Consider the following 17,107-nt stretch of genomic DNA (forward strand, 5'->3'; position numbering starts at 1 on the left):
ATGCTCACTTAATTATTTTTATTTTCAATTTTATACTCAGTTATATAAAAATATATTTATATTTTTAGATTTTCACAAGGACCAGCTGTTCTGCTTGTCAAGCAGGAATTTTTCAGAAAATGTCAGCTGCCAAATGTTGTTGGGGCAGTCGACGGGACCCTTGTTCCCATTATCAAACCTGCTAGGTCTGAAGAGGCCTATGTGTGCAGGAAGGTGTTCCATGCCATTAATGTACAGGCTGTCGTTGACGCCAACATGAGGTAAATGTAAATATAGTATTATGATTCATTATCATCAAATAATATATAAAAGAAGAGACATACCATAAATTGAATCAAGCGCAATTGTCATCATCAAATAGTGATTATTTATGTACATGCCCAAAAAACATTATGGCCCCTTTTATACTTAGATAATTGAATATTAAATTAATTGACACACCCCCAAAGTATACCCTCCTCTCCATGATGGCTTGCGTTATACTGTCAAGCACTCGAATAGTCGAGCGCGCTGTCATCTGACAGCTCTTGTTATAAACAACTGGTAGCAAGATGAATTATAGCAGATAAATGGTCTGTTATAACATTTTAACTAACTCTTTTGACCAGTTTATTCTTTTCAGCTCAATTCAACAGTGAAAAATGCCCATAATATCTTGAAAGAAAAAAAACATGCTGCATCTTGAGAAAGGAGAGTCAATTTTAACTTGTGTTCACAGAAGTGCCTTCATCTTATTTTTCAGGACCTCCGCCATTATCAGATAAAGACATTGGCAGAGTCAATGCAAAGTATGTACTGTGGTTATCTTTAAAACCTGGTTCAAAATTACACAATCATGTACTATTCTTTAAGGTTCACAGATGTCGTGTCAAGATGGCCTGGTGCGACACATGATGCTGCGGTGTTTGATAGCAGTGGCGTAAAGGTAACCTAGTTGCATTTATTTAATTTACCATAAAATAAAATATACTTAAGCTAGGTTGGTGAAACTTATTGAGATGCTATCCATAATCCTACAACATTAAATGTGAGCTGCTGTTATATCATAGACAAAGTGACTGTTCAATAAAATAGTTTAATTTACAGGAATATCTGAGCACCAATGATGTGGGTCATCTGCTAGGGGATAGCGGATATCCACTAAGGACCTATCTCATGACCCCTGTACCTCATCCCTCCAATGATGGTGAGCAAGCCTACAACGACCATTTATGTAGAGGACGGATAGTCGTAGAACGAGCATTTGGTGTTTTGAAATCACGATTTAGGTAATTAATTATATAAGCAGCGAAGTATAAGTCTCATCGCGACAGTTGTCAACTTCTATATTATCATTAGTTTCAGCTTAACTACTAAAATGTTTGAATTCATGACTTAATTAAGCTTTTTTTTAATGAATGAGGGTTTTTGCAATAATGTATATTTGTTAAAAAAAACAAAATTGTGCATACCAGTAACTTGTGGATTTTTGGGTTAAAATAAAATGATATTCTTATTCATTTTATTTAAACTCTTCAATATGATCTTCACTCTGTGAAAAGGCGGTTTAATGCATGTGCGTAAAGTGTCATCCCAGATAAGACTGTGCAGTCTGCACAGGCCAGTCAAGGGTGACAAACTCTGTTTTTATTGTATGTTTATGCTTTCCTGTAGGGTGGCATATAGCATTTGAACTGTCTGGTCATCCTTCAAGGTCAAAAGTAAAAAAAGTACATTCTAAGGGAACTAATAAAAGGGAAATAATTTTTAAACCTGCCAAATTATAAATTGAAATTTTATTCCAGAGCGGGCATCGTGTTTCTGACAAACATCTTTTGTTCATTTAAAGGGAGACTCATCATGACAAAAATCCAGTTAAGGCGGAACGTGTCTGCCCTGATTAGCCTTAACGGATTACACAGGATAATCTGGGATGACACTTTACGCACATGCATTAAACCACCTTTTTCACAGAGCGTGGCCCATAAACATTATGTGTATCCTCTTTTTATATGAAAGCGATTGTTCCAGTGTATTTAAATTAAATTTTGCATAAATGGTGAATACAGAAACAAATAACATGTTTTCATAAGCTATTGACAATTTGTTTTATAGAAAAACATACTGTAATTCTTTATATTGACATCAAATGGATCTCATTGAAAACCGCAAATTTTAGTCATATAAAATGTCGAAAATTTTGGTGCAGATTTTTTAACGAGGAGTGCCCCCTGCATCTTTGAGTATCTAATTGCTATGTTAAATAAAGATTTGGGTTCATTTTTAGATGTCTGCATCGCACTGGTGGATGCTTGCCTTTCCAGCCTAATAAGTGCTGTGAAATTGCAACAGTTTGCATGCGCCTGCACAACCTGTGCTTGGAATTAAACGTCCCACTGATAGACGAAGACGTTGGGGACGAGATTGATCAGGAAGTTCCAAACAATGCACCAGTGCAGGGAGCAGCAGTCAACAAGAGGCAGCAGCTGATTGAACTGTTTCGTTAAATGTTAGTTCTTTTATGCCACCCCCCCCCCCTTCGAAGAAGAAGGGATATATCTTGACGCGCTCTGAGACATAGACAAAACAAGTCTTACAAATGTGTGTTAATATAACATCTGATAAAGACAAAACAAGTCTTAAAAATGTGTGTTAATAACATCTGATAAAGACAAAACAAGTCTTAAAAATGTGTGTTCATTTACATCTGATAAAGACAAAACAAGTCTTAAAAATGTGTGTTCATTTACAGCTGATAAAGACAAAACAAGTCTATAAAATGTTTGCTGAATGATTTCTCTGAGAAAAAGGGTTAAATGCATATGCGTCAAGTGTCGTTAAAGATTTCAAATGGGCGCAATAGGGGGCAATGTGTTTCTGACAAACACATCTCTTGTTATACTTATAAAATTGTAAATTTGTTTAAGTTTTGTGTTTAGGTTCTTTTTATTCCTAAAGTTTCAAAGCTATTGCTTTCATACTTGCAATACTTACTATCATAAGGGGACTGTGCAGGCAGTTATGTAACTCTGACTAGCATTTTGACAGAATTATGGCCCATTATATACTTAGAATAGATAATTTAACTTTTTTCAGTTGATAATTACCGTAAGTTTATCCTAAATCGTTGTGTTGCTTTATAAATGATTTATGTTTAACTCATTAAAATCTTTGTTGAGGTGTACTTATTGATGGCAAAAAATGCTGACTTATTTACACCACCCGCCAATGTTGAACGTGTAATACATCTACAAGTTGTGATCGAACAGTTCTTAATCTCGAAGATGTTGAAAATCACACGTTTATTAAGCGGGTTTCTCAAAATAAATTGAATGGTGATTATACCATCATTATCATGAAAATCAATATGGCATCAAAATACTGTTTGTGTTTGGTATTTTCAATATTAAAGGCTTGATTGGTCTTTGTCGGCTAGGGTACTATTTGCATGTACCCCGGGTACTCTTAAGCTTCCAGATGATAACTCAAGAATTCATACGGCTAGGATCATTAAACTTAAAAGTTACATTGATCATGACTGCCAGATGACCCCTATAGATTTTTAGATCACTAGGTCAAAGTTCAATGTCACAGTGACTCGAAGCAGTAAAATGTTTTCCGGATGATAACGCACGAATGCTTAGGGTTAGGAAAGTTCATGGGGACATTGGTCATGACCGACAGATGACGCCTATTGATTTTCAGTACTCTAGGTCAAAGTTGAAGGTCACAGGTATTATAACGTATTCACAAAATAGGTATGAAAATCGTCTCAGATCAATAACTCGTCAAAGAATTGACCGATTGGCTTGATACTGAACATTTGCATTGGCCTTGGTATGATGCTCTGTTAAAGGTTTTTAGCTACTGTTATAAACTGTTATGTATAGTTTAATCTCTAATTTAACAATGGAATTTTTTAGTATTTGTATAGACATTTTTAGCATAATAATGTGTACGGTTTTTGATAACAGTTCCAATTACACTTGCATTCAATAAATAAAACAGAAGAACATTCACATTTATTTAGAGTTATTTCTAATATTTTTATTTAGTTTTATTATAAATTGTCAGATGAATTACAACACCATGCGGAGTTGGTATATTGTACTTCCTAAATTATTAATCTACCTGTGCAAGTTTTTAGTAATTTTATAGGCATTTTTATCCTAATGATATGTATGGTTTTTGATAACAATTGCAACTATACTTGTATTCAATTAATAAAACATAAAGAACATTCACATGTATTTATTATTATTTAGAAAGTACAATATACCAACTGGGCATAGTGTAATAACTCGTCTGACAATTAATAATACAATTACATCATTTAGTTAATACGGTTCATAGAAACACTTAACACTTAATATCATCACAGTTAAAACCAATTTACAATTCGGGAAACAATTGCGCATTTAAGAATTTCATTTTCTTTAAAGAAACCAGTTCCTCGAGATTTCTGTTAATGTCTTTCAGTATGGTATTTCTTTCTCTTGATGCAATCAGCATCTCCTCCTGGGTTTTCGTCACACTGCTCCTACATGCTTGACATGTGGCTGCAAGTAAATAAATATAATACATTATACTTTATTCATTCAACAAAATTATATTTTAAACAAAACATATGGCACATTCATGTATCATTTGTGGTTAACACAATAATAAGACACAAAAATAAGTCTACATGACCTGGTATTGATTCTGAAAGTTATTTTATGTATTTTGAAATTTATATAGATTTATGAATTTAAACTTAACATTTGTGTGCGACACTAATGCCCAAATTACATCCTTCAGTTTAATGATGTAGAAAAATATTTTTTTTAAATACACAGACCCACAAGTTCATACCCTGGTGAAAAGGTTTATGTAATAAAGTGTAATTAAAAATACAGCAATACTTTATCTCCATATAACCAAGAGTAAAATGACAAATTAAGAAAAAATAGAAAACACAAATTGCTATATTTTAACTGTTGGAAATTATAAGTAGCCAGCTTCACAATAATTAATAGAAACAACTAATAATTACTATTTGTTGTGCCTGTCTTCCGTTTTTTTGTTTTCTAATTTATCACAGCTGCTTGATGCAACTTCTGTTTGAGTTTTTAAATTTTCAGTCAATTGAAGTAGTGCAACATTTTCAGCCAGTGAAACCATTTTGTTTTCTGGAAAAGAAAGAAATCAAAACTGCATTTGTGATTGTAACACAGTTTTGCAGCATCAATTGTAATAAATCTATGTTGATTTACAATACGTATCATAAATTATTGTGGACAATTGATATATAATACAGAAAGGCAAAAAGCATTCCTACTGAAAGGCTTTTTAAAGTAATATATAATGACATTTGCGAATATGGCAAACGACAGCAGAAGCCCTAAATAATGTTATATTGATAACTAAAACACATATAATATTGATCACTAGAGAAAAAATGAAATAAACATATGTTCAATAAATGAAGTTTTAACTGATTTTCTTGAAAAGGCTGACACAATGACCTAAACAATGAACACAATGAACACAAAATATTACCATTGTGTGTACCTTGCACTTCTTCAGTCTCAAATTTCTCCTCAATGGAGGATTCTGAAAATAAAGTCAAAATTGAATCAATAAGGCAATGCAAACCTACTTCAACTATTCATATATTAATAATCCTACCAGTCAATTGTGCTCAAGGAAATGCTAGTACGTTTTTTTTATCTTGTTCATTTCCTTGTACTCAATTAGGAGTGATATTGTATTAAAAACTACAGATTAATTTGTAAATAGTAACATATTTATGCTATTTCATAAGCTCAATTTTATAAAAGAGGGTTCACAACATTTTCATGTTGTCATTGTGTCTCTTAGATTAACAAGAGCACCGCAAATGGGATGCAAACGCTCGGCTGTGGGGGCAGTTTGTTTTTTACCTTAACCCTTGAACTTGAGGGATTACATTCACTTTAACTTTTCACTACTCAAAATGTGTAGCTCCATGAGTTATACATGCATGCCAAATATCAAGTTGCGATCTTCAAATGCCAATGTCAAAGTTTTTGGATGATGCAGACGGCGGACGACGAGCTGGCTATGACAATACCTCGGGTTGTCTTCATAAACAGCCGAGCTAAAAATAAAACATGGATTTTCGCTTTTCTTAGACAATATGCTATTTTTGCTAATAGCTAACATCTCATGAGGATTTTTATTATATGCTGGTTGTTTATGTATATTAATTATTCAGATTACCTTTAAGATTGTCTAAAAAAACATCCCCCTCTGCAGTGACACCCTCAATGGACGCTTTCGGAATGACAGTCAGCACCTGAAATTGTCGTTGATCCATTTAAAAAGTTCCCTTCATAAAAGATGTAAACTTAAAACAAAAATTGATATGGGATCTAGTTAGAGTCAAAAAGAAAAAACAACAGACCTACATATTTACCTCATTGCCTGAACAAGGCTGATAGATTGTGGTCAGTTAAATGTTCAAGAACTTAATCCATAATTATAGTAATATAACTAAAAAAATTCTACTGTCAATGTTGATCTACAGAAATTTGCAATACAGTCTGGAATCAAAATTAATGAATAGGAATTATTGTTTAGAGTGAAATTCATTGTTTAATGTTCACAAATTAAATGTATAACTACCTTTTCTTCAAGTGGTGTCAACTTGTCTGGCGCAGGTCCACCACCTGTTTTTCCCACTTCCTTTTTTACTCTAACACATATAACATTTATTTTAACTACACTTACAATAAAATGTATTTGTATCAATAAATATATAGAGGATATTTGTTGGATTCGGTGGAATATCGATTTTATTTCACGAGTCATCATAGAAAACAATATTTTCACGAGTGGCGCAGTCACGAGTGAAAATATATATTTTCTATGATCTCGAGAGAAATAAAATCGATATTCCATCAATCGAACAAATTTTCTTTTTATATTATGTTTTTTTCACTGTTTATTTACATTGTAAATGAGTTAAACTGGATACTTTCGCTGGATTTATGACGTCATTTCGTTGAAAAAATGACGTCATATCACAGTAAAACTGTGACAAATTTCGATATTTGTCACTGTTATTTTTCACTGTTTAAAACAGTGGAATACCAGTTTTATTTCACTAATATTTCTCTATAAACCACCGGAAAGCATAAAATAAACATCAATATACAACAGAATTGTCAACATCATAGAAGCAATTACAAGTTATTAAGACACATGAAATTTACACTGAGGTTTAAAATACTGCATATTTATATGGCATATGGAAAAAACAACACTTTTATGCTTTGTTGAAAATTGAATGAAACATAAATCACACACACATACAACTTACTTTTAGGTCCACTCATTTTCTTTTTGCCTCATGCAAACTTCTACCGGGTCCAACTGCATTTATCCTGCACGGAATTAAATAACATTGAAAACTTTTATCTGATAAATCAATTATTTATACCATGATACAGTAAGTAGGGACAAAAAAACTTTTTACAACATCTTTAAAATTTTGGTTGCTCAGCTATAGAGTAACGGGCCCAGAACCATGTACTGTACATGTTTTTGGCATGTGCATCTTATACATTCTTGAAATAAAATATAAGATAATTGAACAACAACATTACTGACATGACATGACAATGCATTACGTATGTCTTATTCAAGTTATTGTGAGCCAGAATTTAATAATTTCCTAGGCCTAAATAAATCGATATGAAACTGCTAATTGAGCTTCAATCGCCTTTCTGCATAGAAAGAACAAAAACGACTACTCTAAGCAATATAGTTTAACTCATGAATATGAAAATATGCGATAAATTTAACTTCAACTTTAAGATCAACAAAATGAACAAGTTGTCAACTCACATTTCAATTGTTTCCTTCCAAAACAAATCCTTTTTCCCTTCCGTTACCGAAGGCGAATGACTTCCAAACAGAAGGCTATACCCTTCAACACACCGTTCGACAAGAATTGTCGTTTCCGATGCGTTCCAGTTTTTGTTTTTCATCCGTTTGACCACAGGCTCAGCCGCCATCATTACTTTAAGCGATGTTTACGTCTGCTGACCATTCTATACATAGATGGTGACGAAACTACGTTATTGTCACCTCTATACTAAGACACATCACATTCCCCTTGTTTGGGGAATTATGCTTCCGCCAAGTAGTTATGCGTAGGAATGAAAATGTTCATAATTAAAGAAAAATCGTTTTTTATTGTGTGTTTAAAATGGAATGTAGTTTAAGGAAATGTTATTGAATTATGTTTAAATGTGATTTTGAATATCTTTTAAGACTGATCGCGATGATCAGAAGAACGATTACCTGACCTTCTTTCGCTTTCACTTTTCAATCGTAAAAGAAGTGCTACCCACAATTCCTTTCGCGTTAGTACACAGGTCAGTAAGACCGGTGTGTACACAAGGTCTGCTGACAGAACGCGCGATAACTACGTCATGCATTTTTTTTAGACTGCGTCACTATGTTTATCGGTTACAAAATACGTATATTTATGTAGTCGTATTTTTTGTATGGTGCATTTACGATTTCGTTGATGAAACGGAATTTTTGTAAAGTCGTAAACGACTACATAAATCTCGATACGTAATTTACGATCGTATAAAAAACGTAAATATTGATGAAACGGCCTCCAGGAAACCAGCAAGTCGTCCAGTTTTGTACGTTGGGCTGGCCCTGGGAGAGACACTTTCCATTAATTTACAAGGCCCTCATTGCTCTCTTCTGTTTCTTCATACCCGTGAAAATCATCATTATCAGCTACTATAGACTATCCAAAACGTTCCGGAAGTCCAGGCGAGCGGTCGGCAGTTTTTCGAGGAATTCAAAACAGGTGGACAGTAAAAACGCGGTTCGTCGAAGTAAACAACAAACGATTGTCCGGACACTTGTCCTCATTGTGTTAGTCTTCATTGCGATGTGTTACCACTGTTCATCGTGATTGCGCTTGTTGGATATGACGTCAGCAATTACGTGAATGGAATTCATTCGAACGCACTGCTCTGGGCTGTAATATTCGCCTACGGTAACTCGCTTGCTAATGCAATAATGTACGGGTCAGTCTTCGTCCAAGCCTGGAACGCTGTGTTCGGTTGTTGTCGGCGAAAAATAATTCCGGTTGAAAATGAGACAGTACTTATTGATAATGCCCGAACAACGTTCATCATGTTTCTACCGTAACCAATGTGTAATCCCGATGACAACACTATCAGAAGAGGTTATATGACACAAATCAATACGGGACAATTACACTAATTTCTGATGTATTTCTGGAGTTTTCATATCCCTATATTCCATGTTATCTCAGAAATGTGTTCTTTCGTTTCACTAAATGGGCATAAATCATCGTTTTATAGATTTGTCTGTACATGTATTTGATTTTTATTTGATTTTAACCCATTTTTCGCCAACTCACCAAAATGCTCTTATACAACCAATTGTAAAAATAATTCTAATAAATAATAACAATACAATAAATACTTTTTTTCGCCAAAAATGTTTTTTTTCTGTGAAACATGACTTATGTTAATTAACCGTTATATTAAGTTTTCGAACTACAGATAATCAATTTCTGTTATTTTGGAAAACTTCCAACACTATTCGACTAAAAAGGGAACTTGTTTAACTGAAAAATGAGCCGCTACAGCTCCTCGGTATCCGGAATGCAGAGAGCCACGTATTTCATGGGATGTTCAACAATACATGTATAGGAGAGCTATTGTGTACGGCACATTGATAGGTTTTCTGAGAAATCATGTTTATAGAAAGTTCGATTTTGACCAAGTGTGCTGATTTCTGGTACCATTGATTCCCGCGTACCATTCAATTCAATTAAATAAGTAATGCAAACATAAACACACTGTAACAAAAGTATGACTGCAACGTGTTTTCGAGATCATCCTTGTAATCGTGTGTGAGTATTCTTCGGCTATATCGGAGAAACGTTTTTAAGTCATTCCTAATTCTGCACATGCCTTACCGTATAATAACCAATTGATTTGTCGTATATATGTGATAATCGGTCAAATTACATGGTATTCATATAATACACAGTAGTAACTCGAATTGTATGTAAACCGTCCTAGAATGCCGATAAAAGAAGTTGAATGAAAGTGTTTAAGACACCGATTCTTTAAGACATTAACTTCCTCCCGTCAATTACGGATTGTGTATTTTTATAATGTGTATTACCGGTTATTGCTCTTAATGTCCACATTTATAATTATAAACATATACAAAACTTCTTAAATATTATTTGAAGTATTGGACTCCATCTTATGTTTTGTCCAATGAAACAACTATTAAAATCGCATTATGCAAGAAAACATTCAACGTGTTTTTATATTATGTGAATCTTATGTAAAATATCCGCTATGAATGTTCATGTGCATTAAGAAAATAAAATATCGTTGAACCGAATCTGTTTAAAATGTGATATGGTGCGACTTTAGGTCTTTATATCGAGTCAACTTGTAAACAACTCTGAATTGCGTTTATAATTTAATTTTAAACAAAAATAAATAATGAGCGAACAATCAAAATAGTGCGTATACAGTTTTATGAAAAGTATATAATTAAGCTTATCCTTGTATATTTGATTCACTTAAGTGTCGCAAATCGTTCACAATTTTAGTTTTTCCGATGACCGTTCTTGTCTTAGTGTACATTTTATAATTGCAGAACAGTAATATATACATAGAGAGTTCCATATGCAGTATAATTCCATCATTACTTCAATGGAATTGAACTATGGGTATTCAAACTAAATATGTATCTATAAAATTACATGCTTCAAGCCCATATGACATTGATAATCGGCATAATGGACTTAAACATTGATAGGTGCTTTCCTCCCCTTTCTCGTGACCATCATTCAATTGCTCATTGCTGTAAAGCAAATTAGTATCTAGATATCGTATGACCTTCTTACAGGTGCAAATTAATGACGAGTGACATACGTGACATGCCGTCATGTAGTCATACTCATTTGTAGAACGCTTTTTAAAAATATTGCGATAATGACAAAAATACAGTCCTCGTGAGAATATATGCCTTTTTTAACTTTTAAAATCTAAGTGTTACCTTAACTTTTAATGAAGGGAGCCATACATTGCACCATGTCGGGTTTTATGTTTTCCTGTTGAGTCAAAATACAAACAATCCATCTATATTTTGTACTGTTATGATTGAACAATAATTTGTAAGCTGTTTTATGTCTAGATTTTACGTTATACATGTACCTATAGGTTTCAAATTTTAAATTTGAGTCAGACGGACAAGTATAACACGTTAAACTGCGTCTTATAATGATTTAATAAACGGCTTAAACAAAAATGCACGGTCGTACATCCGGAAAAACAGAAGGACTCACAGAAGGACTTTGCGACGTCTAAACGGCACATTTCTTCGAAGAGAGCATACAATTTATTTATTTTTGACCTGTGTCATATCGATCATGGCATTAACTTGATTTTTTTTTAATTAAAACAATATATCTCACCTGAAAAGGCAAACATCATTTTTAAAATAATATTTTTTAAATAAATACTCAAAATAAAGCATAATGACTTACTGAAATCGTACATTCTGTTTAAAAACTGATTGAGATACTTTTTTCATTTTATTGTTTACATTTTGAGTCGCATATGTTATTTTTTTAACACTTGACTAAGTAAAGGAAGCACTAGAACTAATGGCGTACTGGATTTGCACAAACCAGTAATACCATGCTCGGTACCGGAAACAGACATACTGCAGACCTTAACACTTATTCCGAAAAATAACTGTGAAACTGTAAAACTGTAAAAATACTTACAACTGTTATATCTGGTATGTTACATCAGTTAGCGCTCCTTTAAGCAATGTGTTCGAATCATGCACTTTGGTTCAATATTGACCACGCCCCATGAAACATATGCCTATGGTTGTATTTGCAAAATACTTGTCAAAGTATCCTCTCTATAACAACTTGGTCCAAAGTTGGTGAGTCATTAATGTAACATTATTTGGAGACATTCTATATATTTTGTTGTAAGCCTGTCGCTAATGTCAAAACTTGGAGACTGCGGGGGAATATGGTAAATATAGACTTAATAAAAAAAAGCTACGAAATATACAATTTACTTTTTTGTAAACACCATTTACATAAATGAGCTATAATGGGCCGCCTGGTCCTTTGCTAGTTATATTGTTAGTGTATTGTATTGTCCTGTATCTTATAACACTTTGACAATTTAAACAACATCACCCCTGATTATGTTAATGCAGGTGTAATATATAAATTATGTTTAATACGTGGCACGTCCCTTTTGTGGTTCGCATCTTCAAAGGAATGAGGTTTTCAATTTTAAGAAAAATTTGTGTATTGAGTGCTCTATGCTAAAATGAATGCCTGCATAATGTTTTACAGGTTTTAGCCTATACCTTTGGGTGACATTAACAGTTCCTTATATCACTTGTATATATATATATATAATGTTTGTGTAATCAATGTATTGTATTGTAAAGGCAATTTTAAATTGTTCTTTTCCCACTTAAAGTTAGTTAATTTGAGCAAAACATAATTTAGTTGTGAACACATCACTCAATTAAAGTGTGCATATTGACATCAATGTACAGAGAGTGATGTGATTGAAACAATGCATCCAACAATTGTTACACTGATAAGTTGCATTATTGCCACGAAGACGATGGCTTCATATAAACCTCAGCAGACATGGAAAACTTGACGGCGAGAAGACATACAACTAATCCAAGAAACAATCAAATCTCGCCACTTATTGAAAGGATGTTGAAGCCTGATACAACATTGTTCAATATCAACTTATCTAGAGGCATACATACCCGTTCATACAACGAACATACAATACGAAATGTAATATTCTATTAAGCTTCGTAAGTGGGGACGAATATGCATTAATATGCATATTACAGATTAATGCAATGCTACATTAATTGTCAACGTGTATGCGTATGGTGCAATACCAAACATGAAACAAATACATGTGTGATATTACTGTCGGTACTTTGACTCTATTCTGGCTATGTATTGGATGACTGATGACGTTTAACTATGCGTTGTATTTACACATATTAACTTTCTCATGCAATGCTTAAACAGAATACATAATATTGTGATGTCGCCGTTTCGCGTAGAGACCCAGTTCGTAATAATATTCGGAAACTAGTTATTTAATCCCATAACGGAGGGATCTGACTGCGACTTACGCTTCAATAATATTATTTATATAATCTTATATTACACAATTATCTTTTGGCGTGAACATCGCTTTTGAGCTTCGAGCTACTATGTCTTTCTGGTTAATTGTGATCAATGAGTGATTCCAATAATTTTACTTTCCGCTCGAAGAAAATCAGGCCTGACAGTATTCAATATTACACACAACTGTGATTATCATTCGTAAAATCAACATGTTTAAGTTCTTTAAATCAGTCCGAACAAGTAAAATAAAACATAATACGTGTGTTTCGTATGCAATATTTTTTTTTTAACGGCACCAACCAACGTATAGCGCACCTTTTGCATCAACATGTTTACCGCTATTCGTTAGTCGGTGATCTAAACTAACACGCTGGTTATATTTCGGTAAGTGTGTGAAAAGGCTGGATCATTATTTAATGATGTGTTAATATCATCATAGATTTTAATATTAGAATAGTACGTTTGCTTGAGAATGACTCTTGTAACGACACAAGTCGATGGGTATTGAAATATCTATAAAATACCGAGTCAGTAGATGTAAACATGAAGAATATGTTGAACATAAGAAAACAATCCATCATATTTTACATACAAGCGGGCAACCTATCGAGATTTATACTATTTACATAAATAATTTATAATAAGGATGATTATTATCGGTAGTTGAAAATAAAAAGATACCATATACAATTCAAAGCGTGTGCGATACGCTTATCAGTTTATAATTAAGTATTATTTGTATGGTGTCGTTTTAAATCAGATCGCCCATACGGGCCCATCGTCATTCGTCGTAACTGTTTTCGTAAAAGGTGAATAAATACACTTATCAAAATAATCAATGTAAACATAAACACATTTCTTCATTTCACATTCGTCTTGAAAATACTGCTATTTACTTAACATGAGGTCATGTCAAGTGCATACCACATTTATTGCATAAATAAATGTAATCGTTGCTGAAATATATTTATTAAGTATTGTCAACAGAAGCAAACATTCTCTGCATGCCTTGATCATTATTCTGTTCAATTTCTTCTGTACTTAATCCACATAATTCTTTTGCCAGCCCACGTAATTGCCTGTACCGTCCACGGAATTCTTTTGCGAGCCGACGTTATCATCTTGCCAGCCACCCCCTTTAATGATAATAGTTACGGCAAACAAACGTAATATATGCTGATTTTCCATTAATTATTTATATTAAAGTAGTTAAAATTGACAATAAACTAATGCTATTAAAGTTATGTATATTTGTATTACCAACTAATTTAAATGTAATTATTAACTTTACATGATATATTAAATATATTGGCATTGAAATAAACATTTAATACATACATAAAACGTAACAACCACTTATATACTTACATGGTCCAGGCCAATAAGAACCCACAAATCAAAAGGCTTAGTTTAATTTAGTCTCAATAATGATGAATAGTAGCAAACAGCTTTTTTTGAATTGCTTAAAAGTTCGTGATGAAAAAAAGAATGAAATCAACCGGATATTGTGTTATTTAAGAACGAACTGGTGTTAGTATGACACAGCCCTTATATCAATACTTAGTCATGAACGAGTTTCTGTTTAATCCGATGCACAATTATTTAACAAGCAATAAGTCGATGTTTGAACATCGAATTAAGAGTAGAATAAACATAAAATTTAATGTGAACAAATAAATTTAAATATAAATAAATTTCACAAATATAAGCTTATTGAAGTGAATTCAAATCGTTATTTTGTATTAATTTCAATTCAAGTGTTTATATAAGTATGCTTTCAAATTCATATATGACCATATTAAATTGTATAAACATACACACAAAACTTCTATCTAAGGTCTTAGGCTGCGTTACTTCATATAAGTAAATGTTGCCCTGTTTTGAAGAAGACACGTCTTCTTGTTTGTTATATAAGTTTGTTGTCCTAACTTGTGTCAATTTCATCATACTAAATTATATCAATTCAGTTGATTCCTAGTAGTTGCTATATGATATCGGTACACTATCAATTAGGATAAAACACATATACCATTGTTTTCTTACCTGGATAACTAGGATATTGTTGCGGCCAATAGTTCTCATATTTCGGCAAATATGAGTTCCAATATCCGCCCTTGCCTTGTACTGGCGAATACGAGTTCCCGTATGGTATCCAGCTACTCAACGCCGCGCCGCAGCATGACACGAGCAGCACAAGTGTGACCGTTGAGAACATCGTATAACCTTAAGCGACACGTAGATGCCAGGCTATTTATTGGTATTGGGGTCTCCGTGCGGATCTAGACTTGACACAAGAGAAGTCGTAGCTCAAGCCATTAAGTTTCAGAGTTGCTCAATGCTGTTCAACTTTAAGATTCGGGCGATAACAATGCGTTTCAAACACAAGTATCGCCTTTTAATATTACTTTAATAGTTATATTCGACATTTCGCAGCTTCCGCAAGTATTGTACTTGAGAAATAGATCTATATATATATATATATATATATATATATATATATATATATATATATATATATATATATATATATATATATATATATATATATATATATATATATATATATGTAATTTTTATGAATTCGACAACTAATGATCAAATTTAAAGAATATATCAGGTAATTATTTTGTATACAGAAAACGTTAAAACAGACATCTGCTAAAGTGTGTAGTAACCCAAAGGTGAAATATATATGAAAAACCTTCTTGTCCCAATAAGAGTTCTACAAGTAATCTATCAAGTCTCCATGACAAGTCGTGTACTTAATTGTTCATGCTCGCGGCTCAGTGTTGTATTATTACGCAAAATAAAGGATCGATCTTCCCATTAAGTTGAATTTTATGAAGCACTATTTCTTTTGCTACGAAACTCTTCGTTTGTCCTAATATGAGCAGAAGATGTAATTGCGTGACAAATACGACGACCGAGACGTCAATCTTTCGCCGTATTATAACATCTTTTTACTTTAATTTATTGCTTAAATTCCACTCACTGGCCAGCAAAATCGGCAAGAATGTGATTGGCATTTATAGTGTACTCATAGTCGCCATATATCTCAACTTTACTCGCTGCGAAATTTCTTAGCGGGTCACACAAGTACAGCCCCCACCAAGATGATTCGCAGCGAGTAAAGTCGAAATAATGAGCGAATACTGAAGTCGCAATCCTGTTTGTCACGTAATTACCCTCTCTGAATTGGGAATTGTACATCAGGTGATTATTAAATTTCATTAATGTTTCAATGCCATCACTTTTTACTAACCTAAAGATTGAAAGTATAGCAGTTATTCTAATAACCAATTAATATTCGTTAATTAAAAACTTGTTCAGCTGAATGCTTGCTTCAGACATTTTTTAATAATATAGCATCAAAGCAAATCAAAGCACTACAGTTGACATTATTTTTAAATTATTTCTATTTTATTTGATGATGTTCAATCAAACTTATTAAATAAATAATAATAATAACACTAAAACATTTGTACACATAATTAGTAAAATACTAACCTTTGTCGTTGCTCTGAAAATCTGAGAACTGGTAATAAAGCTAGAATGCAGACGTTTATATACCTGGTAGGAAAGGGATTAGGTCTATTTTTGAACAATTAATGTGCTTATCAGCTATGTAAATCTACGTCGAACACGTGCATTTGAAATGCACCGTGCAGCATTAACATGCAATTAGTAACATATGTGGTAGTATCATAATTTCATAATCTCACGTTGGCTCGCAACGGAATGCATTGAGCGGAGGACAGAATAACGTGGGCTCGAAATAGAATACAGTGAGCGGGCTGTTGAATAACGTGGGCTCGAAATAGAATACCGTGAGCGGGCTTTTGAATAACGTGGGCTCGCAAAAGAATACAGTGAGCGGGGGAT

The 17,107-nt window shown here is 33.2% G+C and overlaps 2 protein-coding genes and 1 long non-coding RNA gene across 3 annotated transcripts; 1 reads left to right on the forward strand and 2 right to left on the reverse strand.

Moving 5' to 3' along the window:
• Positions 1–811: 811 nt before the first annotated feature.
• On the forward strand, positions 812–3,157 carry LOC127863482 (putative nuclease HARBI1). Its single transcript, XM_052403030.1, has 3 exons — positions 812–925; positions 1,087–1,268; positions 2,267–3,157. The coding sequence occupies exons 1-3, from the start codon at positions 836–838 to the stop codon at positions 2,484–2,486; spliced, it is 492 nt and encodes a 163-aa protein (XP_052258990.1). The 5' UTR covers positions 812–835; the 3' UTR covers positions 2,487–3,157.
• An 838-nt stretch (positions 3,158–3,995) lies between these two features.
• Positions 3,996–7,239, reverse strand: LOC127863489 (uncharacterized). Its single transcript, XM_052403036.1, has 6 exons — positions 7,235–7,239; positions 6,628–6,697; positions 6,223–6,298; positions 5,521–5,574; positions 5,015–5,150; positions 3,996–4,538 (listed from the first exon to the last, which is right to left on the reverse strand). The coding sequence occupies exons 1-6, from the start codon at positions 7,237–7,239 to the stop codon at positions 4,520–4,522; spliced, it is 360 nt and encodes a 119-aa protein (XP_052258996.1). The 3' UTR covers positions 3,996–4,519.
• A 6,871-nt stretch (positions 7,240–14,110) lies between these two features.
• Positions 14,111–16,766, reverse strand: LOC127863485 (uncharacterized). Its single transcript, XR_008041071.1, has 3 exons — positions 16,733–16,766; positions 15,269–15,448; positions 14,111–14,361 (listed from the first exon to the last, which is right to left on the reverse strand). It is a non-coding gene; the product is annotated as an uncharacterized LOC127863485 (long non-coding RNA).
• Between the last annotated feature and the right edge of the window lie 341 nt (positions 16,767–17,107).

The sequence above is a fragment of the Dreissena polymorpha genome, unplaced genomic scaffold (genome assembly GCF_020536995.1).
Source record: "Dreissena polymorpha isolate Duluth1 unplaced genomic scaffold, UMN_Dpol_1.0 chrUn010, whole genome shotgun sequence".
In the NCBI taxonomy this organism is placed as follows: Eukaryota; Metazoa; Mollusca; class Bivalvia; order Myida; family Dreissenidae; genus Dreissena; species Dreissena polymorpha.

Excerpts from the sequence above, each read along its gene's own strand:
- LOC127863482 (XM_052403030.1), top strand. The coding sequence starts at position 836 with ATGTACTATTCTTTAAGGTTCACAGATGTCGTGTCAAGATGGCCTGGT. Across the intron at positions 926-1,086 it reads TTGATAGCAGTGGCGTAAAG|GAATATCTGAGCACCAATGA; the intron begins GTAACCTAGTTG and ends TTTAATTTACAG. Across the intron at positions 1,269-2,266 it reads GTTTTGAAATCACGATTTAG|ATGTCTGCATCGCACTGGTG; the intron begins GTAATTAATTAT and ends GTTCATTTTTAG.
- LOC127863489 (XM_052403036.1), bottom strand. Across the intron at positions 6,299-6,627 it reads TGACACCACTTGAAGAAAAG|GTGCTGACTGTCATTCCGAA; the intron begins GTAGTTATACAT and ends CGACAATTTCAG. Across the intron at positions 5,151-5,520 it reads AGTGCAAGGTACACACAATG|AAAACAAAATGGTTTCACTG; the intron begins GTAATATTTTGT and ends TTTCTTTTCCAG.